General features: G+C 41.3%; 1 protein-coding gene across 4 annotated transcripts in view; it reads left to right on the top strand.

The window, feature by feature from the left end:
- TENM2 (teneurin transmembrane protein 2) overlaps window positions 1–13,728 on the top strand; it is a 1,665,603-nt gene that overhangs the window by 1,480,911 nt on the left and 170,964 nt on the right. For all 4 annotated transcript variants that reach the window (XM_051794292.1, XM_051794291.1, XM_051794294.1 and 1 more), the window contains one exon: window positions 9,423–9,657. In XM_051794292.1, coding sequence (XP_051650252.1) covers window positions 9,423–9,657 — 235 coding nt within the window. The remainder of the gene's footprint in view (window positions 1–9,422; window positions 9,658–13,728) is intronic.

Genomic DNA, 13,728 nt, shown 5'->3' with positions numbered 1-13,728 from the left:
GGTCTCAGAGAAATAAAACCATGGCCTTGAGACAGAGAAGGGCATGTAAGGATTGTGTTGATCTGAGTACCTGGGGTGAAACTGTGCTTTCAGAAACACAGCTACTGGGTAGGGCTGTGCTGTTCCCTCTCCCCTTGACCCTGGGAACAGGCAGCATTGCCCAAAGGCATTACAATTCCCTGCCTTCTGTTTGTTCTGGTAATGTGGGAGCACATCAGGGTTTGGTATCTGCCAGGATGATTACACAGTCTCTTCAGGTTGTGAACTCCATTGCCTTCTCCATGCTGGTGAGGTAAGAGCAGCTCATATTGAAAGTGGCAGCCCAGAGCATGGCTGTGCTGTGATTCTGCTGCATGAACTGGGCAGGGGATGGCAGACAGGCAGGCAGCACTGTCCCAGGAGATGAGCAGTGATGGTGTTTTCTGTGTCACTGATTGCAAGTGATTAGACAGGTGTATTTTATAAAAAGGAAAAAGAAAAAAAAAATCCATAGCCTTTTTCTGAGAGTCTCTTCAAGCTCACATAGTAGGTTCAACAGAGGTTCAACATCTTGATGAAGACTAAGTCTCTGCAAAATGTTAGTAATGCTATTTAGTGTGATGTAGACAAGATAACACTTGGTTTTTTCCACCTAGACAGGGTTTTCAGTGGGTTACTGCATTTCTGCTGTGCTACAGGGTAGTTTTCTAGTCTGTAGTAAGTTCATCCACGGTAAATGCAGCAGTAGTGAAGCATTTGCTGCAGTGCTATTGAGAGGAGTGCTGGCCAGCACAAGCTCTGTGGGTGCCTCATCACACTGGTGTTAGTTAATTTTCCTGGTCTCCAAGCAGACTGAAAGCCAGCTGCAGTCGGGAAGCTCTTTGGCTGCTGGGATGGAGCTGTGGCCAGAGCAGCACTCCCAGCTGGTTCCCACAGCAGAGCTCCCTTTCCCATGCTCAGCTGGGCTGCATGGGCAGCTCCCCTGGGCCCCACACTCAGGGTCCTTTCATCCCTGGGCAGTGCCCAATGCACCCCTGGGCTTGGCTTTCCCTGAGCTCTGCCAGCTGAGGGCCAAGGACAGTGTTTTGCCCAGGCATCCACCCGGCACCGAGGCCATGGGTGATGGGGACGGGATCAGCCCCTGGGCTCAGTCACATCAGTCACGGTGTTTTGAGAAGTTCTAGCCCAACTGCAGCACCCAGTGAAAGAGAGGCATCACTTCAGAGCTGAAATCATCTTGTCCCAACTCTTCTGTTTTACCATGTGTGACTGTGGGGTTACAGTTGTTTTTTAGTTGTGTGGGTTTGGGGTTTGGGGTTGTTTTTCAGGTTTTTTTTGCTTCACACTCTAAAAACTCTAATTAAAAACTTGTCTAAGAATTGCTGGCTAAATGTTGGCTTGTGTACTGCTGAGTGATAAACTGTGTGAGGGCTTGCATGCACCACTTTATGATAACCTCTATTTTTACTCATTAACCCATGGTTTCATCTAACAGAACCTTTTACTTGTGGTAGCTGATGCTATCCTCTCTGGTACCTTGAAAAGTCAGGAAAGTTTGACAGGACTTCTTATCTGAATGTTTTTTGACATTCTTTTTTGTCCAATACTAACCAATAAAGAATTCAAATGAAATCCTGCTGCCTGTGAAAGAAATGCCAGTCATGTACTATTGCAGCTTGCAGTACCCTGGAGGCAGACAAATCCTTGTTTCTGTCTTGTACTTATTTGTACCTTGCCTGCTTTTAAAAAGAGAAATAACCCATTGAAAAGCCTGATTCGGTGCAACATGTACTTTGCATTATATTTGCTTTTCTTTACTCCAGCATTATGCAACTCTTCCTCTTACTTTTTCCATATATTCTGCACAAATTATTTTTACCTGTTCTACATGTTGGGAAACAGATGGTCCTGGTAGTAAATAACTGGCTTCCCAGGAGCTGTGAAATTGAATTCTCCCAGGAAGCTTCTCCATGAACCTTGTATTTACTGGTACAAGTCAGTGAGCCTTCATGTTAATGATGCTTATAGATCACTCTTTGTTTCCAACATTCGATTATCAGTTGGTTCAGCCTAAAGGTAAAACTGTATTTAATTATTATTTTCATGCTTTCTTTGGGCCAAAGAGATCATATTTGAAGTATTTTGGGAAAAAAAATGCTCAAGCCCTGAAAACCCATTGAAGAGCATTGTAGTAAGATACAACTTTATTTTTACTCTTAGACAAAAAACCCCTATATTTTTGTTGATCCTGCTGTTGAACTGAAAAAATCTAGACTGGTGTGCACTGTGCATTATGGTGAGTCATCCCAAGGCAGTAGTATAAGATGAAATAAGAAAAAAATTCAGCAGTTGACAAAAGTCAGTGCTGCTGAGAAGAGATGGTAATACTGCCTGGGAAACAGAAATTACTTGATGCTGAAAGCCATGTTCAATATATTTAGTTTCATTAGCAGTTCAGCTGCCAAACTTCTCAGTGGTGAAACTTGACATTACAGACTTAGAACAGCAGAAGGATTCAAAATCATTACTCTGCTGATAGACCTTTCCTTCCTTAAAGATCTGCAGTACCTGGAAGGCTGATTTATTAAAAAGCTCACCTAGGCATTGCTGAGATCTCAGTCTCCTATTAGATCTTCCCTGTGAGACAGTTACTTTAGTAATTTATTTTGAGAGACTCTTTCTTGTATAGATTTTCTATGAGGTTGGGTTTAAAAAAAAAATCTATTTTGGACAACGTGTAATACATTTGGTGACATTTCTGAAATAATTGAGATGTAGTGCATTGCATTAAACCACCCATGACTGGCATTTCTTTTGTCCCCTTGGAAGCCAGCTGTGTGTGCTGACTGGGTGATGCAAGATCCAAAGTGCTGCTGTAACAGGGATGACTTTCTTTTGCACCTGACTCCAGACTCACAAGGAATTGGAAATGATGGCACAGTTATTCTTATGTCACTGTGAAAACTTTCAGGCTCCCCCTTGGACCATCCAAAGAAGCAACAGTTTTCGAGCTGTACTCCTGTAAGGAAAATGTCCCCAGGCTTCCATTGCTGGCCTAAACATTTCTGTTCAGAAATTTCTGTATGTTGTTCAGAAAAATCTGTGTCCTCCCTTTCTCTTTAGTGTGATTCTCAGTGCATCAAACCATGTGAGCTTAGGCAAGGATTTGTGAAAGTCTCTAGACGGGTTCAACTCTTTTCCATTCTGCAGAACCAAGTCTGGAGAGCAACATTTACCTTTCTGCACTAAAATGTTCCATGGTAATGATGACAGTAATAATAAACTTCATTGCTTAGAAACATATATGTGTGCTTTTCTTTGTAGTTCCTCTTACATCAGTGCCTTCTTCAGAGTATAGTCATGTATCTAAGCTGAAGAAGAGAAATACACCCTTAAACTCCCTGAAACATGTTTTAAATTTATATCAGTATTAGAAAACTGAATGAAAAGATTGATTGGAAAATATGTGAGATACATTGATTGTTTTTCAATTGGAAAGAATACAACTCTTTAATTTCTCTGTGATTCATTTTTACAATAGGTAAAATTAGAAGTAGTATGTCTATATTTTCATATATATGTGTATATATACATATATATATAAAAGTACCACAGGACACTGAGTCCACATAAAGCATTATTATTGAAGTGATATGTTTTGCCATTGTCTAGACATTATTTTATGCAGCCTGTGCACCTCATGCAGTGCCATAATGAATATTTAAGTGATGTATTTCAACAATATAATTAGTATAGGGTGTCTCAGATAATACTGTTTTGTAGGGCAGTGGGTTTTAACCTTTTTCTGGGTGACCCTCACTTAAGAGAGTTGGTTATTTGACTGTAATCCCTCAGATTAGACCCTTGAGGAAGGGTCCTACTTTTCCTTTGCTTCTCTGAGTATGCACACTGCTTTTCCACAGCCAACCAACCCATCCAGCGCCGTGACCAAATCTGCCATCTTTTTGGCTGCAGCCATGCTGAGAACAAGCTGATATTCCTGCTCCAGGAAGGCTGGTTCTTTTCTGGATGCACTTGGATGTGTGTACAGAGCATCTGGGCACCTCTGGTGTGAGGAGTGTGGTGGAGTAGCAGTTTGTGGTCTGAGTACACAGCAACAACTCGAGCTGGCAGAGCTCGTTTGGCTGAGCTGCCTCTGCCTGTATCTGATTGCCCTCTAAGTGCTGAGGAATTTACCTTCAGCACTCCTGCAAAGGATACCGATAGAGGTGCTTACAGATAACATCCATGATTGCTCAAGGGTTGGCTCAGCCAGAGCAGGAGATAGAAACTATGACAAAGTCCTAGACTTTATCCATTCAACCACCTTTCCTCTTTTCTGTGATTGCCTGAATATTGTGGGGAAGCAATGGGGTACTTTTTGTTGGAGTTTTTTTTTGTTGTTTCTTTTTTTGTCACAGCAACATTTAATTTTCTGCTCTGATATTGTGCTGAGGACATGGCTGTGGTGCACTGGCAGACGCTGATAAGTGACTTACCATTTCATACCACACGTTTACTGAATTTCATTTGAAAATGTACAGTCTGGGATGACAGCCAGTCATTCAACCCATTCTTGCCTCAAACAGTGTAAAAACATGCAGACAAAAGAAGGAACACCTGGCAAATGTTTTGGGTTTAAAACAACAAGAGAGAGAGAGGTAGTGGTATCCACGGTCAGGAGTGAGATAACTTGCCTCTTTACTGCATGTGTTGAAAACATTCTCAGAACATTTTCAGAACATTTAGTTGCCATTTAACTACAGCCACATACAAAATGTAGAGAAATAAAGCAAGCAGACGGGAGAACTGAGGCAGACACGGCACAAAGCCCAGTCTGTGTTGCTGGGCAGGAGCCCTGGTCCCACCCCACCAAACTCACTGAAGGTGCAATCCCAGGCTGGAAGTTGGCCCTGGAGACGGCAGCTCTTGCGACACTGCTGTGTTCCTGGGCGTTTCAGTGCTTGCTTTCCTCCCTGACTCAGAGTAATGTGAGCTGCCCTTGAAGATGAATTTAGCTTGGAAGGTGGCCCTGTGGTTCTGTGAAACACTCAGTTACTCATTGTGATGGCAGATGATGTGGTTTCCTTGAGAAAACAGTGTGGCAGAGGACTTTGACTAAAGAACTAGGAATACTGCAGACTGGGTTTCTAGTGCTGACTAACAAGGGTTGTCTGTGGGCTGTGAAATGAATTTTTTCTTTCAATGCATCAGCTTTGTTATTTTTTTTGTGTTCAATATTTGTATTGTTTAAAGTATAAGGAAATGATTTCATCATTGTTCATTTTAGAAAATTAATATGTTTGTGGTTTTTAGTTCTTTTGTGAAAAGGAATCATGACAAGGTGTTTATGTGTCTCAACATTTAATCATGGCACAGAGGATAATTGAGCACAACTACGATACAGTCTAGATCACTTTTTTGAGGTAGTATTGACAAAGAGCTGGGATGCAGGGAAGTGATTGCTTTACTCAGATCAGAGATGCTGCTGATTCTGCTTTGAATTTTATCTCTGAGGAGGGAGATTAAATTGTTCTCCTCAGATCCTTGTGTTGCTTGGATTTAGTGCGTGTGTTAAGTCAGTGTACCCAAGCCTTGGAGGAACTATGGAAAACAATTTGACCATGCTAAAGCAGATGTGAAGTTTCACTTTGTGTTTTAGTCAACATTTGAACTGTAAAAACAACCAAGAAGTGATAGCTGGAAGAATGTGCTCAGGAGGACATGGCCATCACTGAGGTGCCTGTTACACTGTGAGGTCGAGTGGCTTTCTGTGATCTCTGAGGTTACCAGGCTGTGCCAGAATAAGACTGTTGTGATGCAGAGGCTCCTGAAGGACCTGTGGCCACCCATCATACCATGTTTCTCATGGCAGCCCTGCCTTCACCCTGCCTTGTGCTCAGCAGGGTCACAGCCATGGACTGAGCTTTGGAGGCTGCAGGTTTTCTGCTCTCTCTCTGTATGCAGTGGAAGGGAACAGCACAGTGACAGAATTCTGCTCAGCTTTGGGATTTTGATTGGGGGGTTGTTTGTTTTCAAGGAGACAAATGCTATTTTGCACCTTGTTTCAGCTGAGTTTTACTTCTGTGCTAACCTGGTTTGTTTAATTGTTTCACCACAAACCATATTTTTTTTCTTTTTTAGTATTTTGGTTCTGATTAAACCTAAATAAGTCAATTGTGTAGCTTATGATTACTTCAAAGATACATAGATCAGACTTCGTGTTCTCAAATCACTCAATTAGAACACAATTAATCCCTGCTCAGCTCCTAATTTGAAATGAGCATTGCTGATACTCTTGACTGCAGTAAGATCTCTTGAAGAATCACATGTTGATTATGTGGACACCAGGCCCTGATTTTTCAGAAGTGCTCGGCACAATCAGTGTGTACTAGAATTGATAGAATTAGGAATATTGTCTGTTTGTGAATTTAAATGAGAAATTAAAAAATTTAAAAAGACAAAATATGGACAGTATTTCAGATGCCCAGTTCTCTAATTTTCACTATGGTTTTAAGAGACTGCTTCTTAAATGCTAAATTTTCCAGCTTCTGGTGAAACCCTTAATGCAGCTAATAATTGAGATAAGGCACCATTTCCTCAGCATTTTCCTCCAAACCAATACTGACGACTATATCAAAAATAAAATCTTGTTCCTGATGTAAAAAACCAGATGTAGTCCATCAAGACACTCCTCATTGTGTTTAAGCTTCCAAATAATAAAGCAGTTTGCAGGAGGCCTCGGAGCGCGTCGTGTCCCGCGATCCGTCGGGCCTGTCCTTCCGCCTGCTGATCCTTTATTGTGGAACAGCTGATTTACTCCTCTGAACTTCAGAGCTCAGCAGATTTGCAGGTACTGCCGCTGAAGTTTTAATTTAGGCAGAGATGCTCATAAAAAAGTGCTCAGATGTTCAGATGTGAATCCAATTTTATGTCCCTGGCAAGTTCAATAGTGTTCGGCTTCTGCTTTTGATTCATTTAAACGGGTTTATGAAGAAGAAGCAGCATATTAAGCTTTTATCTCTCTCATATATACACCAGTGTGTGTGCATGCTCCCTAGTTAGTACTTTTTATATATATAAGCTCTTATATGTTTTAATATAAACTGTGTAATATCTATATGACATTAATATTGGTATTTGTTTTATTTTTCTATATTAAAGGCTACATTCATCTTGTGCCAGATTTCAGAGGGTTTGCAGCTGCAGTGAATGTTCAGTTACCTCTGCACAGCTCATTTTGCACAGTATCTTATATTTATTGTGTGGGAACTGAGTCTTGAGGCGGATTAAATTAATTTGCAGAAACTTGAATTCAGCCCTTGCTTCTTTAATCTTACAGAAATGCTATTTATTGATGTGCTCTTGCCTCACTTTTAAGAACAGCCTCTATGATTTTGTGGTGACAAGATTTAGGGTCTTTATTTAGCTGGCATCACTGTGGCTCTCAGAGCAAAACTGTTTTGTTTGTGTGGGTAGGACTTTGCCGTACTTATCCTCAAGAAGGAAAAGCTGCATCTAAAGTAAGTTGAGAAAACACGAAGCACATGAATCTTTTGAAGTAACTTTCAACACAAGGGCACTCTTTTGTATTTTATCACTCATAGATATCCACTTATTGAAATCCAAACATGCTTTGTTTAAAGTCAGAACACAGACTAGGAGAGTAATTCCACTTAAGCTTCTGTGCGTGTGGATATTGTCCAAACACATTTTCTTCCTGCTGTGTCTTACTCCACATGCTGTTGTGGAATGGCCCAGGACCTAGTGTAGATTTGCTGTTCTTGGAGGTCCAAATGGAGATTTTAAATATAAAACTTTCTAGTTTAAATAGCCTCTTTCAAATTTAGGTAAGACATAGCCAAGGCAAGGATAGTGAGGAGAGAGCACATACGACAGCCCTAAAATTTAGGATGTGTTCATAAAAGACAACAAACATTCAAAAAAGAGAAAGAAACTGCTGTGTAGATTTGAGGCAACATGTTGAGGATGCAGAATTTAGTATAATTCACTATTTAAAGTTTCTTGTCAGAGGACAGCTTTCACTTTACCTTGCACAAGTCCCAGTAAACCTGCCTGTTCTTCACCAGTCTGTGCTTCCTCAGGCCCACAGAAACACTTAGGAAAAGTAATGACCTCTCTCCAACAAACTGTTCTCCTGCTATTTTGTGTGTTGGGTGTTTGGGGTTTTTTTTAATAAATATTTGCCTTAATTAGCTTACAGTTAATTAATCAGTTCAGCGGTTTTTTTGTTTCATATCAAAAAAAGATCAGTCTTGCTGCAAATGGTTTCCCCTTGTGATGTTTTCTTTTATTATTTGATTCATTAAGTACAGAATTTACTTCAGTTCCTAAAAAGAAACACACATCATTAGTTATCATTTCTGTAATATCTACTGATTAATGTTTGCTAGAAAACTACAACTTGATACAATGTTTAGAGTGTGTGGTTCATAAATAATGTCTAGAGTGTGTGGTTCACAGTGTTTTATTTTCTTTATTCTCTTTAGCTATTTTCATTAGACATAAATCATTGCAGTGTGTGGAATTGCACCTAAATGCAGACGAGTAAATAAGTTTGTTTAGAAAAGTGCCTATGTTTAGAATGACACCTGCTTATTCAATTTTCTTCTCATGTGCCTTTATTTTTATCCACTTGCCTTAATGATTAGAAAAAATATTTCTCATTATCCATGCAAACATGCCAGTACTCAAAGAATGAGAAGTTTATATCCTTCTTTATCACTAAAAATATAATCTGTCATTTTTCAATGAAAGAGGCTGAAGCAGTAGCATAATTTTCAGATCTTGCTGTGTGTTTGTGGCATTACTAAACAGAAGAATACAGGCCAAATCCTGATCACATGAAAGATATCATCACTGCATTGTTGCTGTCTTTTCATATTTGGAATTTAATCTTCTTGCACTGGCACAAATCCTGTTCATTTGAAGCTGATTGGTAAAATAACAGTGAATGAAAAGAGATTGAGATCTCTGGCTAAATTTGATAGAAGCCTAAAGACCGTATTTTCAGAAAGTATTTTTAATCCATTAAGGTTCATCTCCTAAAAGCCCCTGATAGAAACACAGAGGAAAAAAGTTCCTCTGGGTAGATGTAGAGAATGATCAAGGCAAGACTGCTGTCCTCTGCTCCAGAGAGGAGACTTTCTTCAGGGAGAATCCATAAAGAAGTATTTTTAAATCTAAATACGGTCTTTGTCAACATCCCAATTGTGCAGCCTGGAAACACTGTTTATGTTGCTGATCTCAAATAATCACTGATCTGTTTAACCACGTTTTGATGCCTCCAGGTCTAAGAGGCACACAAGCTTAGCTTCCTGTTTGCAGGGTTTGACTTTTCTCCAGGCGGTGTTCCCTAGAAAATGCCGAGGAGAGCGGTACCATCACACACATTTGTGATTCATTTTTCTCTTCTGTTTTAGGCCCTTCAAACCACCACAGCCAGTCAACGCTGAGGCCACCTCTCCCTCCTCCTCACAACCATTCCCTGTCCCATCACCATTCCTCCGCCAACTCCCTCAACAGGAACTCGCTCACCAACCGCCGGAACCAGATCCACGCGCCCGCCCCGGCGCCCAACGACCTGGCCACCACCCCCGAGTCCGTGCAGCTCCAGGACAGCTGGGTGCTCAACAGCAACGTCCCGCTCGAGACCAGGTGGGTGCTGTGATGGACACCCCGGGAGGTGCCTCTGGAGCGCCCTGGGTTTGGGTTTGGGGTGCTCTGTGTCACTGGTGGCTTTGGCTGACGCAGCACTGGGAGTCAGTGGCGTTAGAATGCCCACCAGCCCCGATTTGCTTTGCTTTCCAAGGTAGGAAGGTGAACATCTCTTGTTCACATCCCATTTTAAAGCCTTTTGGACCGTCCCTGCAAACACAGCTCATGAGGTTAGTGCAGCATATTTATATCATGGGCTCAGGGACAATTTACTTAGAATTCATATTGACTGTGCTGCTGAAAAATTATGCATTTTTCCTTTCCTGAGGTAACAAACAGAGGCTCACTTGACATTATGCATTTTGGGAGACTTGGAGAAACAATCCCAGATTTAAGACTGACAGTACTATAATTTTAATTTATACCTCATCCAGCATGTGAGTTCATTTTAATCTCTTCTGTACGTGTTAGCAGCTTGATGCCTGTGGGGCAAACAGTGGCATATAAATGAAAAGGTGCAGCACTTAGGCCTGACAGAGAAATATATAAATAAGTGCCTGACATGCTGCTGGTCCAAATATTCTGGTTTGTTGTCATTTGGGGTATGGAATGTCAAACATATTTAACTTGCACTTTAAATAGCAGAGCTGGCAGAGCTGAGCTCTCAGAATTTAAAATTGGCCGTGGTGGTGCTGAATAAAGTGCTTGGAATAGCAGGGTGGTGTTGCTTGCCCAGATAGTGATAAACAGAGAGTACAGGTGGAGGAGCTGGGCTCCTGGTACCACTGCTTTGTACTGGGGTTTCAGCTGCTTGGTTGCCACAGCTTCTGAGATGTTACATTTGGCTTGCAGCCTTCTGGGAATTTAGTGCCACTCTGCTGGGTTACACCCTGAGTAGCTACATATGGTGTAGTTATACCAGCATGCAGCCTCAGCCCAGGCCCTCCAAAAATTTGATTAAAGACTGTCATCTGGTTTGGAGCTCTGGGAGGAGCTGCTATAGCTGGATTGGAGTTACAGCACCCAGGCTGTTGTTACTCAGTAGTTAATCAGTGGTTATTCCTCCATGGGGAGCAGATGAGACTGGAAAGAGCAGGGAGTCTGTGCCAGTCTGTGCTCCTGGGCTGGGCTGGGATGTACACAAGGGGCTGCACTCACATTGCCCTGCTTTGCTAAAATGGAAACATGAGTGCCATGAAGAAGTGGGGTGCTAAAAAGCAAATGCAAGTTATCCAAAGCCTAGATGGCCAAAAAAAGAAAGGAGAGGGATTCTTGTTTGCTGAAGGTTTGGAGCTAACTTTGGCCAGGAAAAAAAAGTGATGCTCAACTCTTAACTGCTGCTCCTGTGAGAGCTTCTGCTACATTTTAGAACTTAACTTGTGCACCCTGAATTTGTTATTTATTGTTAAGAGTTACAAGATAAAAATGTTGATCCTGTTCATCCTGGGCCAGTTCCTTCTGTTTTATTTTGGTGTAGAGTGGTCCCAGCTGCACCTGGTCTGCCTGTTTCCATTTGAAATTGTTCTTGGGTACAGCAGTTCCAGAAATGTGTCATTTCTGAAGTCTTAAAATTGTCCCAATTTAACAATCACTTTACATGGATGGAATTATTTGGGATATTCACAAATGGATTCTTTGCCATAATACTGACAATCCATGAGCCACAGCAGGGGACATTTGTGTGGCTGGTTTTATTTCACTGTCTGTTTTTGTGCCTGTTCCCTGACAGTGGTGACTGTCAGTTCCATTAGTGACTTTGGTTCTTCTCCTTTTTTTTTTCTAATCATGAAAACTCTGGGAATATAGATGTACATGTTGATGACAAAAGGTTACTTTGTGAATACTGTTATTTTTGGAGGTTGCAGGATGCCCTGCAGTTAATTGGAGCCTTTTGGTAGATAGGTTTGTCACAGGCAGGCATTAAGCTATTAGAAAATGTCCTGGCAGAATTGCTGTGTTCCAAGACTATTCCAGAGTTGCTTCAGGATCGATTTTTCTTCTTTTCTGAAATTACACACCTGACAGGGCTTGATGACAAGTTTCATCACAAGAATATTAACTCAGAAGATGACTATTTTTTTTCTGTTTGCAGTGAGTTTTGCTGAAATGGATGCTTGTAAAATCATTGGAGACTTTCAGAATTAGCCTGTAATTCTTTCACTTTAAAACTGGCATTTCATCTACATTCATACCAATATCCTCCAAAAAAAAGGACACCTTTTTGGTAACTTTTTATTTCAGCCTTTATAGCTTTAGCTTGTTGCAAAACACTGACCCCTCTCATCCCACCTCTTGACAGTGCACTGCTTTTTAATTTTTATCTTGTTGTCTGTTTATTAACCTCAGTAGTGGAGTGCTCAGGAGGAAAAGCCAGCACTGACAGCACCTGCTTTATCAGGAGAGAGTTTCATAACTTTTAGTTTTCATCTTTCAGTTACCTTCAGCAGATTCTGCTCTCGACTGAAAATGATGTGCGAGTAGTCACGTTACTGATTATGAAACGAAAAGGGGTACCCGAGCCATCTGAAGGGAATGCTTTGTGTCAGTACCACAAAACTCAACTCACAATTTAGATTCCAGATGTCTCTTTATCTAACAGCACCGAGTGCTGAAATCATTGAATAACACAACATGTGTCTGCATGTTGTTATTTTGTCTGTGGTAAGAATATTTTAACCTTCCCTTCGTTCCTTTGCTGTCTTAGGCAGCTTGGTCTAAATTTGGACTGTTTGGAGACATCACGTTTTCTAAATATATCCTTTCTCCATCTCTTGTTTCAGTATTGATTGGGGGTTGTTAATCACATTTGTTTTATTTTCTTTGTGATGTAAAGGAAGCTTTTACTGCCTGCACATGTTTTCATGTGTCCTCTTCAGGCAACTCTACCCAAATCTCTTTGTGGTGCTGTATTTTTCACATAATTATGCTGAGCTGTATTGCTGCAGCTCATCGCTTTCAGTGGAGTTACAAGTTTGCAAAATGCCTACACAGAGTTCCTAATTACACATTTTTAGAGTCATAGAACGGTTTGGATTGGAAAGAGCTTTAAGGATCATCATGGACAGGGTCACCTGTCACAAGTAGCTCAAAGACCCGACCAACCTGGAACACTTGCAGTGATGTGTGCTTGATTTTAGTGTGCTCGTTGCTGGTTTGAGGCAATCAAATATGGACTGCATCTTCCCTAGTCTGCTGCTGCTTTATGGCTGCAAGGGGCCCCCCGGCTGGCTACATAATTGTTCTGTTTTCTTTGAAATAAGGGCCTGTAATGGAAGGGTTGAAATATCCCTAAGTAAGGCTGCAGTAATGCATCTCCGTAGCGTTTTTATGGTGCTATTTTTATGGTTCGTTTCTGCAGTATTTAGCTGCCTTACCTTTAGGCTCGGAGCTGCTGTTTAATGCTCTTTAACTTTTATTGTCCTCCTTGCAGTCTTGTTTCAAACCGTCTCCTCCTCCTCCTGCTAACAAAGTGCTGGTTTCTGCCTTTTCCAGTTAAGAGGTGTTCCTTTATTGCCGCTTTAATCATTGCTTTCGAAGGGGATTTGTGATGGAAATACTGCCTTTGAACGTCCCGGTGTGAGTCTCGTTACTTCCAGGCAGCCAGAGAGGCAGCACCTGCTTTAAAGCTGGAAATGCTTTGAGGGCACAGGGAGAAAAGAATGGCTTTGCAAGGGAGGTTCACGTGGCTCTTTGCACTGCAGGAGTCCTCTGGGGCAGGAACCTCACACAGGCACAGGTCCAAAGGGAACGACTGGTGAGGGAGAACAGAGGAGCTTTCATGGACAGATGTTTGGGATTGCCTCATGTACTAATACCTGTTTCCATACTTTATATTGATGTTAAATCAATTGGTACGATTGTGATTAATAATACTTAATCCAGGAGGGAAAAAAATAGAATTAAATAGAAATCAGTCTTATTCTTTAGTCTCATAATCTGAAATACTTTCAGTCCAAATCTTGTAAAGATAATTTTGTATCTATGTCTATAATTTCTTTGAGCTTGTTCACAAGGATCTGTTGCTAGGCTTTGAGGAAGACTGTTATGTCCTAATGTTTCTCCTGTGTTTCA

Source organism: Manacus candei, unplaced genomic scaffold, assembly GCF_025592945.1.
Source record: "Manacus candei isolate 608988 ecotype Guabito, Panama unplaced genomic scaffold, ASM2559294v1 h1tg000037l, whole genome shotgun sequence".
In the NCBI taxonomy this organism is placed as follows: domain Eukaryota; kingdom Metazoa; phylum Chordata; class Aves; order Passeriformes; family Pipridae; genus Manacus; species Manacus candei.
Note: the sequence above shows the minus strand (reverse complement) of the source record. Positions and strands in the feature narration are given on the sequence as shown.